Consider the following 21,508-nt stretch of genomic DNA (forward strand, 5'->3'; position numbering starts at 1 on the left):
TCAAATACAACACTACTGCTAAAGAGGAGGTTTACAGATCCTGTCTCCTCCTGACTATGTGTGCCTGGTCAGAGTCCTTGTGCCCCTGCCCACGTAAGCCCATGTGCATGGAACTCTGGTTTAGCAGCTTTCTAACCCTGTTCCAGTAAGGATTGCATCTGCAGATCTGGGAAATTTTGTGGGTTTAGGGGAGAAAAAAAGCAGCTCATTTTCTCAGTGCCCTTGAATGGGAGCAATCTTGTAGCCACTCACACCTATCAGATAACTGCACTTGGCCAGGCATCAAAACCAAAGACAAGCCTCAGCCACCAGCGATTTCAGTGTAACCTTTGCCTGGGAGGAGCTCAGGGAAGCCCACATGCTCTCAGACCACTTTAATATTCCCTTCCCAGCTTGCTAACACAGATACTTTCCTGCCTCTTTCTGCCCATCTCACCCCTGTGACCACCTTCTCTGGTCTCTGACACAGAGGCAGCAGCTCCACAGCACAGTAGGTTATGGGGCAGAACATCTCGTTTCTCTGTGACTGACACAGGCATCTGCAGCTGAAATACTCATTCCATGTTCCCAGCTGTTCCCCATCTGAGAAACTTAAGAGAGGGAAGTGGAATAAGGGGTCAGGTGTAAATCTTACTCAGGGGAGAGGTAAAAAAGAATTGTAATCATAAACATTTAGAGAGCTTGGTAGCCAGAGATTCTTCTACATTGTGGATTTTTCTAGAGTGAGTTGGAAAAAAACAAGTTGCTTGTATGAGTTGAAGAAACATCGCTAGAATCAATCAATGCATATAATTCAAGACAAAATTAACCTCACCATTGCTAAAGAAAGCAAAGTTTACTATGACTTGTTAACTGATGGGGTCTGATAAAAAAAAAGTATAAGATTTAGTGGCTGCAAATGAGATCCCTAATCTGTAAGATGTAAAGTGCATCATAGGTTGAAGGCTAGACAGTCCATTTTTCTTCAAGTTTTTGGCAGTTGTTTTACAAACTACTTCATCCTCTCGATACCACAGAAAATCTGGTGCTTCCTGGTAGAGCTGAACAAATGGTCACCAGCTCAATAGGTACAAACATACACATTTTTTCTTTGGAAGAGAAAAACCCCAATTTTTTTCTAATTTCTAGCTTCTAGACAGCTGGCCACAGTCCAAGCACCATTTAGTACTTTCTGGCTAGCCTTAGTTAAACACATATTTGTAATTTTCAAAACCTAAACTGCAGTTACAGAGTTATGATGGTATCCATTACAGTAGTGCTTTTTTATCATTACAATTTCTGCTCAAATGTTGGCAATATTAGGACAGTTCAGCAACATGTAATTTAACTTACATCCAGAGTCAAGGGTGGTTGTTCTCATCAGGTCCAAGGTCATTTGTGGGCTGCCTTTAGATAAAGTTGGTTTTGGCTTTGCCTGGGTGGAGGTACCCAAAATCTTTTATCAGCTCTTCCCCCGGCCCCATCACTGTATGACCTGCACCAGATCTCACTCATGTGAGGTCAGCTAATGACAAAACAAAAAACCTTACCACCATCTTCAGGATCAACCTGCAAATGTTGCTCTGTGAGCATGGCCAGGCCAAGATACCCATCACCTATGGTGTGATACACCACAGCTGCTTTCCTTTGATGCCTGTTGGTTTTTACCTTCTTTTCTTTTATATATTCTCAGTATTCTTTACAAATATATTTGCTTATTAGCTTAATGAGCTCTGCAGCTTATTATTGCATTCATAGCTAGTTTTCGTGGTGGTTTCTCTGCCCTTTCCCTAGGCAAGAAGACAAAACAAATTCCAGAGCTTCAAGCCCAGGGGGTACAAGGCCCCTGTCCTATCTTTGTTCTTTCTGGGAACCAAGGCTGAAAACAGCATTTTGAGACATATTTTCATAAACAAAGTACAGCTAGTACCAAACAGGGGGGGAGTGGGGGTGGAGCTCCAGAGAAGGGGCTTGACTTGGGGGGAATTGCATCACCACTTGTCCTCCTAACTGGTACTTTTTATCAATTATGCAAATTTCCTGAAACCCATAAAAATGTATGCACCTCTGTGGGGGTGGACTTTTTTGGACATTCTTCCGTAACTGCTCCTGGAGCTTCAATACAGAATCCACTTTTATATTGCCTCCTATATTAAAACTATCTTGAGTTTCATTTCTAGGTTGAAAAAGGCTGCACTTTCCATTTGATTTATTGGTTTTAATTTAAATGGGGTGACTCCCCTTCCATCCAAGCAATACCAAAGCCAGACTTAAGCTAGGTGTGATTGTGGGGTAACTGTGCTTTGCCCTCACAGGCTCAAACACCACATAAAAATCATAGAGTCCCAGAATGTCTTGGGACAAAATTCATCCAGTCCCACCCCCTTGCACTAGATCAGGTTGCTCCAAGCCCCATCTAACCTGTTCTTGGACACTTCCAGGGATGTGGCATCCACAGCTTCTCTGGGCAATGTGTGCCAGGCCCTCACCATCCTCACACAGAAGAATTTTTTCTCTAATACCTAGTATAATCCTCTTTTCTGTCCATTCCCCCTTGTCCTGTCACTCCAGGCCTTTGTAAGTAGTCCCTCTCCATCTTTTTTGTGGGCTCCCTTCAGGTACTGGAAGGGGCAATTGGGTGACCCCATAGCTTCTCTTTTCTGGGCTGAACAATCCCAATTCTCTCAGCCTTTCCTCAGAGAATATGTGGTCCAAGAATGAAGTTTAAAATAAGGTGGCCAGAAACTGCCCTATGAAAGTGTCCCTCCTGGCATGATCTGGCCGTGATGCAGAGTATCATTTGGGTATGAAGGCAAATGTGCCTTTGTCTGTCTGCAGTCACCCCAGGATAGGTTTTCCCTCTGCAGCTGCTCAAGATCTCTCTCCTTGGTCTGGTGATCATGTTTAACTTCAATTTCTCAGTTACAAGTAAACAATTGTTGATAGGAAAAAAATAAAGAGATGGATGCAGAGAATGAAAATATGGAGAGGGAGAGGAGATTTCAATAAAGAAAAAGAGGGGAAAACCCCGGTGAAATAGGATAAGGTGAAAGCAAAAAAAAAAAAGGAGGTCATTACAGAAGAGATAGCACATTCTTAGCCACAGCAGGAATAAAAGATCTTTCATCAGGCCAAAGTTTTGGAGACTTGGTGGGTGTACTTTATGTCTCTGTCTCAGAGCAGCAATTTTCAGGCAGTCTCACACCTCCTGCTCTCACCACAGGCTGCAGGAACAAAGGCACTTGGAGAGCAGAAGTGATGTGGGAAGGGCTCTGACATTCCTTGCTGTGTCAGAGTAGAGAGCCCTGCTCTGGAGAGACCAGAGGGGAGCTGGAGGAAACGGCATCCCCCCCATCCTCTGTCTGGGAGGACAGGAGCTGAGACACAGAGGCATGGTCTGCCTGTAGGCAGGTTGGAAACCTCAGCCAAACTCGGGGCCCTGCAATATAAATCACATTTGAGTCCCTCTCCTCTTCCCTAGGGGAAGTGGCATTCCTTAACCCATGGCTAGGCACATGCTGGCCAGCCTGGAGGGGCTCTGGCACCGTGCTCACTCCAGCTCTCTTGATCAGCTTTGGTCAAGAGAGAACAATCAACTACTGTCTTTGAAGGTGACTGACTGCAAGCCCTTGGAATGAGCAGCTCTGGAACTGAAGCTGATACCTTTTGAAGAGCCAACAAAAATGCCAGTTTATGGAAGAGACAGGTTTTCTTTTGTTGTTTCTTTCAGAGGTAATGCCTTTCCTACAAATCAAAAGAAGTATGTTTAATTAATTACCACAGAATCATAGAGTATCCTGAGCTGGAAGGGACCCACAGAGATCATCGAAGTCCAGCTCCTGGCCCTGAACAGGGCACCTCATGTGCCTTTGGGTGTTTGAAATGCTCCTCGAGCTCTGGATGTTGAGTGTGCTAAAAATCAAAAGGGAACAGGCAGCCAGTGGACCCAAACTCAAACCTTGCTACAGAAAATAGACGAGAAGACACAATACCAAGATAACAAATCTGTCCACAGTAGAAAGAAATTGCAGAATGCCGTTATTTGCTGATTTTTTTTAAAAATTATATTATGAAGCACACTTATTTATTTTGATTTTACTGAATTCCAACAGCCTTGACTCATGTAGCTACCCGGAATCACCTCAGAATAATTTTGAAGTCCCCCAAAAGAAGTTACTCTGCTGTCCTTAGCATCATTTGCTTGTCTTGAGACCACTGTGCAAAAAGTAGATAGGACTGCATATTTTTCACTATGTTAATATTTTCCCTGCTGTTCCTAAGAGTGGTATTATCACAATTCATAAGAAAAAACAGGTTAAACGAACCACATCAACCACAGCAAACCACCACTGGCTCTGTATGTGACGTAGCCAATGGCAAAGGGAACTGATGCTTTGTTTAACCTCTGTGAAAGCCCACCAAGCTGGGAAAACCCATCCTAAGTGATGAGGGCATCCCAGTGCTGGGTTACTTATCCAGCTGCATTAGTGATCTCATTGGTGTCAAGAGTGAGACTTGAAATGAGTTTTCAAGCTCAGATGGGTAGGAAAAAGGCAATATGGCCATGGCATGAATGTCTCCATCCTTGTCCAGCACGTGAATGCAAACATAAATACTGTTTTCCTACCCAATGTAGCTTAACACCACCACAGAATATAGAAAAGTCATGTGTCAGCATCCCTGTAAAAGCCATTTCTGGCATACTAAATGCAAACTGCTAAAACACTGCAAGAGGGTTGCTAGAGGCTGGTGCTCAGAAGAAACATCCCTCAGAACCCACACTCTTGTTTTCTGCTGCAAAATGGCATCTGCTATTTTCTTCATCAATAACATCCTCCCAAAAAGACACAGACCACAAACATTTTATTTAAAAAGTAAAGGTAGCAGGATCGCACTGACCTTAAAGTTCATCCAGTTCCAACCCCCTGCCATGGGCAGGGACACCTTCCACTATCTCAGGTTGCTTCAAGCCCTGTCCAGCCTGGCATTGGACACTTCCAGGGCTGGGGCAGCCACAGCTTCTCACAGCAGCCTGTTTCATGCTTAGTGCCAATAATGACCAAGGATGTTTGGTTTGAGTGAGGAGTATGTGTACAATGAATTCGCTTACAAAAGCTGTATCATATAGTTTTCCCGGGAATCAGAAACCATGGCATACTTCAGAGTATTTCCCATCTGACCTTCTTTATTTCCTTATATCTTAAGAAACATAACAAAATGAAACATGGAGTTATTTATTTCCTGTTCTGTAATAAAAAAGATACAGTGTTTTGATGCCCAGAAAATACATTAAACATTCATTTATTTGTGAGATTTTCATTATATTATTACATATGCCTTGGTTTGGTGCATAGAAAATATACAGTTTAACATGCTAATTTTATTAACAATTTTAAAAAGGCATGGAGCTTTATAACACAGAGGAGATATGGTCTGAGTTTCCCATGTATTGCTGAGTACTGGTGAGATTGGAATTTAAGCAATATTCTGTGTTCCTGTAACAGATTAATTTCAGCGAGAGGTACTTGTTTAATTAGAATCAAACAATCTTACAATGAAATAATAAGTACCAGAAAGAAGGAGTATTTTTTTAATATGTGCAATAGCTTGTTAGTCTCTAAGTATTTATAATTCGTTTTGCACTTCCTCTGGTAGCTGCAGCTGAATGTCACTTCTTAGATATCCAGGATGAACTTTCCAGGAATAATTAGCAATTCTGGGGGCCTCTTCAGAGGGCCCAAATCTAACTATTTATTACTCTCTGACAATCTTCTTCAAGGTAGCTAATTTGAGGTGAAATTATTAATCCAATTTCTTCCACCCAAAGACACCATATACTCATCCCAATGAATTCTGACATCTATTTTGTTCCACAGCCTGTCACTCATGTTATCTGGCCAAGGAGCAATATTTGAGATCTGTCCAAACACTTAGAAAAGTTTTAAATTTCACCAGACAGCTGAGCAGTTTTACACACTACATATTTATACAAACAACTACATCAGGCTCACTTAATTTGCTCCACCCTATGTCTAATCAACATAATAGCTTGTTATTTGTCTTAAACTATAAACCAAATATTTAAAAATAAAACAAGAAAGAACACTATTGGGTTTTAAAAACAAGTATATGACATAATAGCTTGTGGTAATGTTTCAGGCTGGAGCACTTGCTTGTGGGTGTCCCTCAGAACCAGTACTCAGACACAAAGACGTGGACATTGACGATGTTGCGGTGAGACACCACCCCACCCATGACATAGTTCATCTCCAGTTTCAGGATGGCATGGAAAGGTCCAATTATGGGCCTCACCTGGCGAACTACACCTGTTGGGACAGAAATAGGTTGCTGAGATTAGCAGGAGAATCTAGCTAATTCCGGGGGAGCTACACCACCCTTGGTGTTCAGTACAGCCCAGGGAAAGGTATTTTATCTATTGGGTCTGTAAATAGTTTGCAAGAAAGCCTGTAAAAGAAGGATAAAACACAACTTTTTAGACAAAATATCTCAAAGATCTATAATACACTTAAGTGTTGCAAATGGCAAAATCTTCCTATATATTCTAAAATCACTACATTTTTTTTTCTTTGGGGACATAAATTCAGTAAGCATGCTGTGACACTGCTTCTACATAGGGCAGAAGGATATTTCCCTTGGTAACCCAGAACACACATTGCTTGGAGGAGTACAAGAGCACACCTGGGAACACCATGAAGTTCCTGGTATCATGTTGAAAACCTCATTTTGTTTGGAACAGTAGAAACTATCTGTATTGCATCAGTAAAATCAACCCTTCCCTTGTGAACATCAGAAGACACCAATCTGTGAATCATTAATGTGCTGAGTCATGGATGGACAACCCCACTGGACTCAAGGAGAAAAGTGGGCTATCTCAGCATCTGCTCCTATGTCATCCTCATGTGAATGGTGGCCATTCCTTTACCAACATTGGGGCTAGATAAGGAAGGAAGCAGTAAGGGAGAAGTAAGCTGTGTCCACATCCCAGCCAGGTGGCAGGGCAGGCCAGGGGCAGCCAGGTTCAGCCAGAGACCCACATCACAGCCTGGCTCATGGATGATGATGGGCCAGAGTCAAACTGAGGAGGCAACACGTGGGGCAGGGTCCAGAACAAGCAGATCCTCAGCTGTGCTACAACCAGAGACCAGCCCTCTTCCAGCAGTGTTCAGGTAGGGACTGATGCTGACATTGGGCTCCTGGGCTCTAGGTAGGGTGTGTGAGGGGACCCTGGAGAGGCACATCTGGGTCAAGAGGAGTTATCTGTGCCTTGACGCACTGTGGCTACACAGAATAGTGATACAGCTTCAGACCTACAAAACAAAGTCAACACAAGCTTTGCCATTGACTCCAAAGGCTCCAGATCAGGTTCTAAATATATTTTCACTTCCTGTTTATTTTCCAGGCCTGGTGTTACAGAGTAGGCAGCTACCAAACTGCTCTCATCTGAAAAGGATGTCCCCAAATGTCAAAATCACAGGAAGCCAAGGTCAACCAGCAGGCACAGAGAGTCTGGTGGGGACGCCCCTCCACAGACACCTCCTTCTGACAACAGAAGTTTTGACACTTCTTTGAGAACACTGCTTTGACAGTGTTTTGGGTGTTTGATTCAGAAGGAAATGTACAGTTTAAGGAAGGATGATTTGAGATATACTCCTCCTGCATGCTGGGGACTATGTTTCACAAGAAGACAGCACACCAGTACCATCATGGAGTCCCTGCTGAGCAGCTGCAGCTGTTCCCTACGAACACTGGCCTGAGATCTGATGGGAGACATAAACGTTTGCTTATGCAGGCTGTCAGCACCTTTTCCTAAGGCAGTGATGACATTACAGTTCTGTCCTGTTCAAACACTAACTAGTATCTTCAGCATGAAGTGAAATTGCAAACTTCTCACCACAGTCACTTTGCCTGACATATTTGATGAATACACTTTTTAAGCATCCTGCTCCCTACAATTTATATGCATATATAAATATATATATATATATATATACTTACATTTTATTTTCTTTAGCTTTCTTGGCTACCCTCCTGTATCTTATAAAAATGACTGGGCTTGGCAGATGATGTATTGAAACAGAAAGGCCTTGCTTAAATTGGCCTTCCTTTAGGGTAGCATTTAAAGCACTTTGCTAACAACACATCACATTATTGCAGGCACTGCTCTAACTGAGAACCACGGAAATGCACAGCATTGAAATCACTCACTGCTGGCAATTTTTAACCAACCCCATGAGCAGCTCCTGCAGTTCAACCACCAAGCCCTAGAGAGCAAAGGCTGATGGTTTCATTTAGCAATCCTGTTATAGCATTCTACACTTTCTGCACTACTCCACTAGTTTACTCTGCTCTAGAGGTGGGAATGCAAATGGTATTTTCTCTGCTATGCTATGCCACAGTATGGAAAACATTCACACATCAGTGATGCAGCATTCAAATCCATTAGTAACATTCTCTTTCCTGTTGAGGTGCACCCTGCTAAGGCAGGAAAAAAGATGCAATGGGAAAACACTGCAATGGGCAGTCCATGTGGCAGTGCCTTTTCACACAGTTCTCTTGCTGTAATTTTAAAATCTAGTCTATAAAATGGCTTGAGAAGTGAATGCCACACATGCTGACAGCTATATTGAAGAAAGAAATGTAGAAAGAATACTCTGACAATAGTTATTTCTATAGTTTGTTGTGCCAATATTCTAGAGATCCTGAAATGACCATCACACTATTTCCCTTCTCTCCCATTAATTGAATTAGGATGATACAGGATAATATAGGCAGTGGCTTTGTCCTACAGCATATGAGTAAGTAAAAATTCATTCTGAATGGGTAGAATGAAAAAAAAAAAAAAAAAAAAGAGTTAGAAGAAACCCTTGAATGTTCTTCTGGACAAAATCATGAGAGCTTTGCTGCACTTGGCAGATTCACTCCTTGAGAGCTTTGCATTTTTGTTTTGTGACAAGTGTTAAAATGGAAAACTTGAGTATTTTTCTCCACCAAAGTCAAGGACAAAATCAGGTGGAAATCAAGCAAGATGCTTCCTGTGTCTGATTTTCTCTTGTCTCAAACCTTTCACATCATCTAGGAGGGAGACATAGCTCTGCCAGACCCAAACAAGGCCAGCAGTCCCTTGGGCTGCCTCATACAAAAGACTAAAGAAAATTTTTGAGATCTAGGCCTGGCCCATGTATTTCACATACATGGCTCAATGAATCAGTCAGTATTTCAGAAGCATTTAGCCCAGGACACATTTGAAGAAGGCACATGTAGTAATTCTGGGTGTAATTTAAAGTTACATGGATTTGTGAGACACTAAACCATTTGCATAAACATGCTGTTTCACTATCCCTTTTTGGCAAACTAATGGGTCCAGATTTGTGGTCTGGCTGCTGTCAGCATTTATAGCTGAACACTAAGTACAAAAGCATACCTTATAGGAGCAGGAAGGTTACGATTTTTAAGTGCACTGAGAAGTCAGGAAATGTAAAAATTAAGCAGCTGCTTTTTGATCTCTTTTTTACCCATCTAAATCCAAAGTAGCTGTATGGAGCCACTCAGATTTGCCATGGGAATAATTGCAGACTGGGACTCGGTCCTGGAGCACTGTGGCAGTGCCCACTGTTCTGTGAGTCACTGTCTGCAGGATGTCAGGAGCACCACTGGGGCTGCTCAGGAAATTACTTGAAAACAGAGGGCTCTCACATACCACCATTTGGTCCTCTCAGGGACAAAAGCTACAGGCTCTACAGTTGGCAAAGAAGGTGAGCTCATTTAAGCAAGTTCACCCCAATTCTTTTCCAACAGTATTAGACTTCAGTTAGGTTAGCACAGAGGAAGAAGAAGAAGAAAAGACAAAGAAGAAGAAGAAGAACAACAACAACAGCAACAACAACAATGTGATCCTAATGTGATCATAAATTAATATGGAGATTCCCCCTGCTGCTGCATCCAATATCTCAGGCAACCTCAAGCGTCCGTGTTGTCTTGCCTGCAGGTACAACTACCAGTGTTGGTACCCTCCAGCCTGATGAGCTGCTGGTGCTGTTCATTCTCTTTGGTCCATCATCTGTGACCCGAACACAGACTCAACCTGCAGAAAATGCCATGTGTCACAGGCCAGGGAGATTGCCTTCCATGACCTCACCTGTGCTTGGATTTGCTGTTTTGTTAATTGAGCACAGATGTCATCACATGTCCCAAATCTGTTTGGGTATCTTCATGATTTGGTGACCTCCTTTTAAAAAACAGTTATTTCTTTCTCTTGCACACTTTACCCTTATTGTAAAAAGAATCTATGACAATCTTTTTACCTGCTGATCTGTGAAAGCAAACAGCCTCAGAATGAGAGGCAACAAGTGTTTGTATGTCACATGGCCTGACCATGACCTAGCTCCTAAAGCTCTATAATTAAAATACTGAGCTACTCTCCTCTCCTATTTATTATTTCATGTTTTGTTTTTTTAATTTTTTTCTAAGGTAAAGCATATCACCATGCATAGTGAGGAAAATAATCTAAATAATATATAATGCATATTTTTAAGTCAGAGCAATGACAACAGCCAATAGTCTGAGTAACATTCACTGACTTACCAAAGCTTTTTTTATCAGAGAAGATGGGATAAATAAGATAGCAAGGATAATATTGTTAATACTCCTAAGCATTTCAGCAGCATTTCTAGTATTTTAACGAGACAGAATGATAGATTTTTTAGATTGGAAAAAGCCTCTAAGATCAAGTCCAACCTTTAATCCAGCACTGCCAAAGCCATCACTAGCTAATGTCCCCGGGTGCCACATCCACATATTGGTTAAATTCCTCCAGGGCTGGTGCCTCAGCCTCTTCCCTGAGCAGCCTGTTCAAATGCTTGGCAACCCTTTTAGTGAAGGAATTTTCCATAACATCCAGTCTCAGCCTCCTCTGGCACTACTTGAGGCTGTTTGCCTTTGTCCTGTCTCTTGCTCCCTGGGAACAGAGCCTGACCCTCACCTGGCTGCACCCTCCTCTCCCTCCTCAAGGAGTTGTAGAGATTGAGAAGTTTCCCCCTGAACCTCCTTTTCTCCAGGTTCAGCTCCCCCAGCTCTCTCAGCTGCTCCTCATAAGATGTGTTCTCTAGATGCCACAGGTATTCCTTGGCTTGTCTATACCTCTTAAAGATATCATTACATTTCTCTGCTTTGAAATATGTGAGACCCTCAGGCAATTCACCTCTGTGTTTGGTTTCTGCTTGTACTATTGCATTAAGCAGCTGAATTGCTAAGAAGCTCCATTTTTGGCTGAGGAGAAGAGCTGCTGTTTTGTTACCACATTAACCCATTCTGGCTGACAAGTCCCTGCCTTGTCACGCATTCACATCTTCCCTCCAGACTCCTAAATCTGATTTCTGTGCTAAGCTCCTTAAAATACTCCTGTTTAAAAGAACCTTTCTTTCTCTTTTTTTTCACTGCTAGCCACAAAATCTGCTGCAATTACACTCCCAGGGGATCTGGATCATGGTGTTCCTCACATTGCATTTGCATTTCCTCTAGAGAAAGTTCCTCTAAGAGGGATCACCTTAGTGTACAAAAACCAAAGCAGAACTAAGCAGCTTATTTTCATACTGCCATAAGAAACAACTGGTTTAGCTTGGTAGAGATGTTGCAGTTGTTACATTTTATAGTTCAGAAGTGAAGCTCATAGGATTTTCCACAGGGATTGGTTCTTGAGTCTAGTCAAATATTTAAATTTGTATCATCATTAGGAGCACAGAACAGACATAAATTACACCCATTCATCAAAAAGAGAGCTTCAGAGATCCTAAATTTTTAAGGATCCCACAAAAAAAGTCAAGCAGAGAAATGTTAGTGGATCAGGCAAGGAATCAGAGACTCAGTGGGGCTGTATCTGGTGACTGCTGGAAGAGGGGATGTGCTGCAGTAAACTCCTTGCCTTGCCGGCGTATGCAGACATATGTATTTGTGTATATATAAACAATCACAGCTGCTGCCAAATCAAAACTTGTTCTTCCAAATAACCTGTGGGCTATGCTCAGGGAAATACAATAAACACAGTTATCAAAATTGGGATCAATTCCCTCAACCACATTTCAAGCTTTGTGTTAAGCAACAAGCATGAGAGCTCTTACTCCTCTTGCCCCTTTCCCATCGCTTATCCTATGAGGTTACAGCTATATTGTTTTTCCCTGTCACCACATACCAAAGCAGAGTAAAAAGACACCTTTTTCTTTCCCTTTGTGCTCACAGCAAGCACACAATGTCCTTTCTGCAACTCTTCTCGGGAGGTGAGTTAACAGAGAGATGTGTGGTTGGTTACTGTTGGGTGAATCCAGCAGTTTTCACTAGTGCAACACTTCACCCTTGACATTACAGGCAAGTACTAATTTAGCAGCTTTTTCAAGGAACAAACAATCGATTTAGGACAATTTGCAATTGTTTTTTATCACTGTTTAGTTGTATGATCTGTGGTCACCTGAAAACTGACCATGGACTGAATAAATGTGGGATGCATGGTAAGGAGTTACTGAGAAAGCATGAAGAGATGAAAACATGAAAATCCACTTTTCTGAACCATTAATCTATAGTTAACTTGTTAATGGGATCCTAAATGGAACAAGACATATTTTTATTAATTCTAAAATCTATTTTAAGTTAAACACTCTGAAAAACTATGTAAAATAATAAGAATGGGATATATATTTGAAATACCAGAGGCAGTCAAACAAATGACATGGTTTTGTGGTGAACATGGTGGTGATGCTGGGTTGATGGTTGGGCTTGATGAGCTTAAAGGTCTTTTCCAGCTTTGATAATTCTGTGATGCTAAAAAGTCTAATCATAGCTCATCATTTGTATTTCCTTCAAAATAAGCACACACTGCTATTCAGGATATTTTGGGGTTTGCAGTGGCCATGCACTATAAAAATTAACTTACATGAATCGGAAAGTAACATTGGTAGCAATATATTAATGCCTAATCCTCATTAGATAAATAAAATCCTATGTGAGATCAAGCATGTCTGGTTTTCCCCTACATTTCCAAACTCTTGGGCTGTTGCAGGCCTGATTTTAAGTGAAAGCTTAAGTCCATCATGAAATACAATCACAGAACCATAGAGAGGGTTAGGTTAGAAGGGATCTTAAAGCCCATTCAGTTCCTTCTCCTGCCATGGACAGGGAGACCTTCCACTATCCAGGTGCTCCAAGGCCTGGGACACTTCCAGGGATGGGGCAGCCACAGCTTCTCTGGACCACCTGTGCAGGGCCTCACCACCATCACAGGGAAGAATTTCTTCTGTACATCCAGCCTAAACTTCCCCTCTATACTTTTAAACCATTGTGAACGCATTGAAAATGTCCTCCTTTGAAAAGAAGCACAGGAAGGATTGTCAAGAGAACATGCTATTATATGGTAAGAGAGTGCTATTTTCAGATGGAACTTTTGGGATGAGCTGCTTGTGACACCTACTTGAGAGAGATTTCAATGACACAAAAAAATCCCACCTTGTATTTTTTCCTCCAGCTATTTTCATTATGCTTTAAATGGATTCTTGAAACATGAAATGATCAATTAGGAAAAATTCAAGCATAAGAAAATCTGATGAGACCTGTGGAGCTGGAACCTAAACTCAACTGAAACTCAAGTAATTTATTTGCTTTTGTATTAAATTCCAAATGATCTCAGCCCATGTTCTGAAGTCCTACATATGGCTGTTTCCTGGGTCTCTGTTTCTCCACAGAAAACACTCTGGTCCTTTTTACAGCCTTGTCAGAAATGAATAGTCCTAACTACCACAACACAACCGTAACTACCCCTTTCTAAGTAATGGATCTTTGGGTATCACAAAGGAGGTTGTTCCTCCTGAAACCTACAGCCATTGTATTGCTGTTAAAGACAAGGAGCCCAAAACTCTGGCACACTGGTGGCAATGTGTGCCAACAATTTTTGAAGGAGAAAACGTTGTTTATGAGTTTCACTTAAGCAATACAAGACCAATCTCCTCATCTTAATGTGAGATCCTGGACTATAACTTCAAGTTTAGTTTTCTCCCAAAGGCTTTTTTCTTTATAATGCATGCCAAGATTTACAGAATTAAGAGAAAACATCTCTACTGCATCAGTGTTACCTTAGGAGTGTTGTCATAGTTTCAGAACAGATGTTCAGGCAATTAGGAAATTTAGGATTAGGGAAATGATCATGGCAGAGATTATTATAAAAGGTAAATTGTTAGTATCATTCCATAAATAAGCAAGAGGAAAATAAATCCAGACATGAATTAATGTTTCTTTGGATCAAATCATAGGAGTTTCAGTTTAGGCTTGAACACCAAGCTCTCTCAGTTTACAACATGTAAATACATATCTGTAGTGTGAAGCTAAAACTACATAGCCAATTTTTGGCTTTTCAAACCTTAACTCAAAAGTCACGGTAAGATTTGTAATTTCTTATTCAGTATTCATTACAAATTTATTAGTAGGGTTGGAAAAATAATTCACATCCTGGTCACAAACAGAAAATACGTATTTTAGGCTATTTTAACAATATTTTTGTTCTGCAAAAAGCTTTGTGTTAAAGTTTAATATTTTTCCTAAAGGTTTCTGCTTATTACACAAAAGGTTGTACCAGAGTAATGATTTGCAATGCATAAATTGCTCTGCTAACATAGCTACTCAAGTATTTACTGACCTATACTATGCCAGGGAAGTGAATCAACTCCTAATTGCCTAATGTGTCCTACTGTTGAAAATGCAGTGCTCAAACATTGCACATCAGGGAATGTCATACTGCACCTGGGAGAGCGAGAGCTGCCTTGGCTGGGCCTCCTTAGGCTCCTGTCAGCCTGTTGCTCCAGCCTGTCAAGGTCTCTCTGCCTGGCAGCACAGCTCTGGTTCATCTCCCCTGTCCAAGTGCTCTCTGGCCCATTGGCCAGGCCCTTAGTAAAGAAAGTGGCCCCAAAGTCGACCCCTTGGGTGCACCACTGGTGAGTGGCAGTGAGATGTGCTGCTGACCCCAACCCTATTTTTTTTTTTGAGCCTTTTTCCAATCTATCTCACTGTCCACCTACCCAGCCTACATTTCCTTGGGTTGCCTGTGAGGGCATTAAGGGACTAATGGTGTTGAAAGCCTTACTAAAGTCAAGATAAGCAACGTACACTCTTCTCATTAATCCAGCCATCTTTTTGTAGAAGGATGTCATGCATGATTTCCCTTTCATAAATCCTTGCTGACTGCTTCCAGTGACCTCTTTGTCCTTGTGATTTTTAGAAATGTTTTCCAGTGGATTTTCTCCATTCCCAGGGACTCAGGTGAGGCTGACCAGCCTGTACCTCCCTAGATCCTTTCTGGCCTTCCTGAAGATTGCAGTGACATTTGCCTTTTTCCGTGGGAACTTTTGATCACCACAATCTTTTAAAGATAGTTGAGAGTGCCTTACAATGACATTGGCCACTTCCCCTAGAACTTGTCCCTTAGTACCCCACCAGCACCCATGGACTTGGTTATGCCCATTTTGTTCAAATGTTCCCAAGCCTGAACCTTCTCCACTGTGGGTGAATATTTCCTGCTCCATATCTTCCTCTTTCTCTGAGAGCCCCAAGACTCCTGAAGGCCAGCCTTATCAACAAAGAATGAGGCAAAGAAGGCATTGAATACTTCAGCTTTCTCCATGTCTTTGGTCACCAATTCTCCTGCCCTGTTCCTGCCACTATAGGCAGCCTCACAGGCATTATTTTCCTCCACTCCTCTCCAGTTCATGACTGTGCCTAAAGGAACAATCTAGCTGTCAAACTGCAGGCATTTCCCAGACCGCCAGATATCTGTCTGCTGACTTCAGAAAGTTAATGTATACTTGAGATTCCTCCATCTCTCAAAAGCTGATTAGTCTTTTTCATTTTCTTTTGTGTGCATGTCTGTGTGTGTGTGTGTGTGTGTGTGTGTGTGTGAAAGCTATTTATATTTCTCTCAATTATTTGTCACAATAACAATGAGCCTCCTGCAATGTAGTGCTCTATAGTTTCTGATATAATCTGCTTTATTAATAAGTGGTTGCTCTTTGTAAAATGAAATATTTCTTGGTATTCATCACTTCAGGCATCAAATCATATGTAGAAAAATAGCTCTGAAGATATGATTAATCCTTAAGTTGCCACACCTGACAAACATAACTACAGCAAAAGGACTCAGAAAACTCATTAATCAAAATACAACTACCAAAATAGATTTCCTCTTGCTTTGAAGTATATTCCCCTCATAACATTGTGAATTAGACCTTCATTCAAGCTTGACGGTGAACATTTTGCAAAAGAAAAGTTTTGGAGAATCAAGTTAGAGCTGGATGTTAACAAGGTTTCCATGCTGATAGAGAACTGCTTCACAGGAATGTACCACATACATATACCATGTGTGGTTATACATATCTTTGATGAAGTATCTGGGGACAAGGTTTTCAGAAGCATACTTTTCAAACATGACCAGATCTTTATTTAGGAAAAAGGCCTGTTCTTCAATTGTTGAGCAACCAGGTGCTTATAAAATACTTCAGGAGTCAATTTTGTCACATAAAATTCACTTTTATAAGCTATGTGACGCTCAAGGTAATTTCACTGCTGGTTTAAGCTGATCAAAAATAGTGGTCCCGTTACATCCTTCACCCCTTTCCTTGGATGAACACCTGAAAGAACCAAAACCACAGCTTGTTACACAAGCACTCATCTGACCACAGGGTGGAGTGCATGCTCTGAGGGGGACAGGAGAAGGGGATTTCCCTTTGGAGCACCCACAGAACTCCATAACATGGAACATGACCTCTGTGTTCCTCCTATTGGGAATAAAAAGGTTGAAGTGATTTGGGTGCTGTCACAGTGAGTACTGCATGAACAGGGCTCCTAATGACCCAGGCCCTGCAACCAGACTGCTGGTTCAGTGCTGACTGGAGTGGCACATTACCCTGGGATATAAAAATAATATATATGTGTGTACACACACACACACACACACACACACACACACATATATAACAAATATGTGTGTGTGTCCCTGGAGCATTTCAACAAACATTATCCAACAGTGCAGCTCAAGGCAGTACTGGATGCTTCTCTGAGAAGTGTCAAAGAGGACCAGGGGCATGTCAAGACACCCCTGAGAAAAACAGTGTAGCCAGGTGGGCCATGCCTGCGACCACAGCCGCTGCCTCTGGCTCATATCTCTCCCATATGCAGAAGATCTGTGGCCACTGGAATAATTTATAAACCATCTAAAGGCAAAACTCTCTTTTAAAGACTGCTTAAACAATTGTCTAAAACTCTCCAGGTACTCATAGCCTTTGAAGTTTCCACCCAGGGTACAGGTGTTAGCTTAAGTTTAGATAAAACTGAATCTTCTTCTCATTTCCCTTTTACTTCAACTCCAAAGGAAAAAATGAAATTACAGTGCAGGAATTACATTTCAGCATGGAAAAAGGATATTTCTGCACTATTCAACAGATCAGAAATTTAGGATTCAATTTATTATAAATTCAACAACTCCATGAAATTTAATTTCATTAATGCTTGGGCTTCTCTAGAAAGCTTTGATTGCTGAAATGCATCAAATAAAGAGGCCATAAAGAGGTGTCATCACATTAATACATTTTTTGGTTAGAAACAAATGCTGAGTATTTTCAAAGCTATTATCTGTCATATTGGATCATATGGAGCCTTGGTATTATGAAAGAATTAGAAACAATCTTTGATTTTACTGAGGTTTGGATAGTTGACAAATGCTGTGATCTTTATTAAGGATGCTAAATGACTTCAGAGAGATGTGCTGTTATCTTGGTTTGGCAAACTTGAAGTGCTTTTAGATGTCTGGTTTGCCTTCCAGCCAAACCTTGCAATGGGTTTCAATGTAGACAATGCTGTGAAATCACTCATGCCTAAAATGCAATAAGTATACTTGAAGTAGCCTCATTAAAAAATAGTTTCCATCATATATTTTTTGATCTTTCCTGTTCCCTCTTTAAAAATGTGAGATGCTCTATGTAATAGAAGAGCCTTACATATTACAAAAATAGGCGGGAAAACTTCAGCAATGAACTTTAAAAATGTGCAAAATCACATATATCAGCCTCCTGCTACTTTATTCTCAATATCTGATTTACAGGGGGCTTCATGTGAGAGTGGCTGTGTTTACCCTGCGTGTCCCACAATTGCATTATTCCAACTCAGCCACACTTGGGTCCATGACACCTGGACAATTAACTATTGCAACCCTTGTGATAAAAGCTTTTCTTGGCAAAGAGCCACAATGATGGCACACAGCATGATATGGGCTCTATGATTTGATTTTCCATGGAAGAAAAAGTACCGAATCATGAGGCTTTGACACAGAAGCCCCTGTGGAGTTCTCAGTTATCACCTTGAGGCAACAGCTCTGCTGTTCCCGTTTGCAGAATTCTGACAAGGAAGCTTCCTGAACTTTTGTGTGTGTCAATTCCTGACCAGTTCTCAAAGGCTGAAATAAGGGCTCACTTCACTACATTTTGCCCCTTTAAACACAAAAGTTAAAGTAGAGTTGTTTTTAAGTGAGCCAGGCATCTGTGTGTATATATTATATATATATATACATACTGGGAAAGATTCACAATATGCCTTGTGTCTTATCTTCCTTTTCCATTTTTATAGGGTGTGCAGGAATAAAATGGTTGCTATCAATACACAAACTCAGATGCAGCAGCAGAAGCAACTGAATCACAGTATTATTTAGACTAGAAAAGATTTTCAGGACCTTTGAGTCCAACCTTTGACCAAACACCACTGTCACAACAGAGCTCTGAATATCACTTCCAGTTATATTTCATGCTTGGACATCATCATAAAAGCAGGTCTTTGACTACTTTTAACTGGGGCAGAGCACCTCAGAAAGCTGGATTCACATAGACATCTGTCAGAGGAATTCCTATAGTATGTTTCTTGGTGAACTGGATTTCAAACCTGGCTTTATTTGCTGATTTATGCAACATCTCAGCCCACTGTTCAATATGAATACCAGAAAATGTATGCTATGCCATCTGAACCAAGGACTTTGGTCTTCTTTGCTGTCCCTAACTCAATCCATTTCTTTCCCAAGCTGTCAAGTTTTATACTTCACACCACAGTTCACAAAACTTCATCAGAGCCACAGTGTAATTTATCTGCCTTCTGAGCCTTATGGAAACTGTAACCAAAGGTGGCCTGTATGAATGGGTTTGTAATGCCTTGTACCACCTGAGAGCTGAGATGAACACAGATCAAGAAGAGTTGGATTAACCAGACACTTGCAATGTGCTAGAGTGAAATTTGGCATTAGGAAGGTGGTTCCACTTGAGATCAAGACTCATTCTCATCAGAAAAACACCTTCAGCATTTCTCAGACATGAAATTAAAATTTTCCTCCTGCTCAAGGTGCTCCTTTTACCCCAGAGGAGCTCTTCATCCTCATTTTTTTTCCTGGAGGGGAGGGAGGTTGTTGAGCAATTTGACTACTGAGCGGTGCAGTCAGCAGCACCCTGAAAGGGCAGGTTTAGGCAGTAAATCTAGGATCCTATTTACCAAATGGCTTCTGGGCACCCTCACCTCGAATGGACAGCTGCTAATTTCAACAGGGCAACCTGGCACAGAGAAAAACTCACAAAATATTCTTTTCTAAGGAGGTCCTCCAGTGAGAGAGGAAACCCTAGAGATGAAACCAGAGCAAAGATACTAAAAGGGACTGTGTCTTTTTTAATGTACAGCTGCAAAAGCCTGTTGAAAAACTTACTGAATGTTGTCCTGCTCCAGGAGCTTGCTGGTAATGACTGGGCAGCACCAATTTTGTATGGCCAGACACCATTGTTGTTTCATGCTAATGACATTATAATCATAAAAAAGTGTTCCTATTGCTGCTTACTTTTAATAAAGAGGATCCACATGAGGAGATAACAAGTGTTCTCTCTCCTTGCCCCTGTAAACAGCAGAGCTTGCCTTGATTCCTTGGCTCTGCCTACACTTCCCCTGCCTCACAGAAATCCTGCTGTAGGTGAGCTGCTACTTTCAGCACCAGTTGTGCCAGGAAGCCCACATCAATCTGGGAAACTCACATTGCTGAACACCAAAACGCGTGCACAGTAAGAACCAGCCAGCCTCTGGCCCCAAAGACAGTCTGGAGCAACAGAGGAGAGAGAAGCAGAGGGAAATGAGAAGGTACTTGCCTGGCAATGGAGAGTGGGTCCAGGGACAAAGCTCAGAACCAAATCTTTTGCAGACCAATGACTAAATTTAATGTCAGACCATACCAACATTTGCATGGAGGACTGTAAAAAGACTTTGCCGCACTGTGAATAGCCAAACTACTGATGGGATACAGAACTACTACCCCAGTACTATAAACTTCTTGTTTGACAAAAGTCAAACAAACCTCCAGTCTCCCTCTCTTGCCTCAACTAACATGGGATCTCACACACTTGCTCATGGTAACTAGTTTTGTTTATCTTCTTGATCATTTCTGACAAGTCTCTCCTCAGACTCTGGAACACATTGAACAATGATACCACAGTAGCAATTGCACTGGTGATCAATCCAGCATAGTACTGTCAGTAGATGAGATACTTTAATGGTTCAAAGGTAACATCGTGAACTCTCACCCATGTAAAACAGGCTGGAAATTCAGGACAGAATTGGCAATGTAAGCCTTGCAAATAACAATGGAGAGCAGTAGTACATAGCAGGGTAGATACAAATGCATTCAAGCACCAGCACAGCCCCCCACAGAAACTCTATAGTGACTCTTTATAGCTATATTGGCTCTGCTTGTTTTTCAGAAGAATAGCACCATTCTGCTTAATAGGCAAGAATATAGGCTTAGGTTATTACCAAATGCAATATGGAAGATTTCAGCCCATCAAAACTCCTATTAGCTGTACTATGAAATTTTAAAACCTTCCTGAAATTTATCAGACTACAAGGTGGGATTACTGTTTTAAAAAATGAATGCATAGCTAAAGGGGAAAGTGTTTTATAGCAACTGATAATACCTTAGGCACTGATAGGACATTTTTGCACAGGTTGAAAATGCATTCTTCATTTTTCACTGACAGCTGTTTAAAGGAGGAATGCAGTGAAGTCTATAAAAGCCTTAAAAAAACACCAAACACAACTGGATAGGTCTGCACTTCTGTTTTTCTCCCACCCATACTAGTAAGTGATGTTAGGTTTTTAACAGTATCATTTATATTCATTGCCACCTTGGCTTGTAACCACACCAGGAAACAAGGAGTCTTCAGCACTTCCTGAAACAGGAAAGACTGGGGATTTGCATCTCTTTTTAATATGACAGGGTAAAAATATTGGAAGTAACTTTTATACAATTATTTTTCATCAGACTGCATGAAGTCTACACACTGTCTCTCCAGGAATCTGAATTTCATTCCTCCTCTTACACTGGAAGATACTTTCTGTAGGCCAGCAGAGCTACTTTTGGAGTTTGCTCTCAGTTCTTTTGGCTCCTCCAAGTCTGGTAGCCCTGATCATT

At 41.4% G+C, this 21,508-nt stretch overlaps 1 protein-coding gene across 2 annotated transcripts in view; it reads right to left on the bottom strand.

Annotated features, from left to right (window-relative positions):
• Window positions 1-5,144: 5,144 nt before the first annotated feature.
• The window catches only part of FBLN1 (fibulin 1), a 79,740-nt gene continuing 63,376 nt past the window's right edge, over window positions 5,145-21,508 (bottom strand). For both annotated transcript variants that reach the window (XM_015626915.3, XM_033514660.1), the window contains exon 17: window positions 5,145-6,305. In XM_015626915.3, coding sequence (XP_015482401.1) covers window positions 6,166-6,305 — 140 coding nt within the window. In that variant the 3' untranslated portion in view covers window positions 5,145-6,165. The remainder of the gene's footprint in view (window positions 6,306-21,508) is intronic.

This window comes from Parus major, chromosome 1A (genome assembly GCF_001522545.3).
Source record: "Parus major isolate Abel chromosome 1A, Parus_major1.1, whole genome shotgun sequence".
Lineage (NCBI taxonomy): Eukaryota > Metazoa > Chordata > Aves > Passeriformes > Paridae > Parus > Parus major.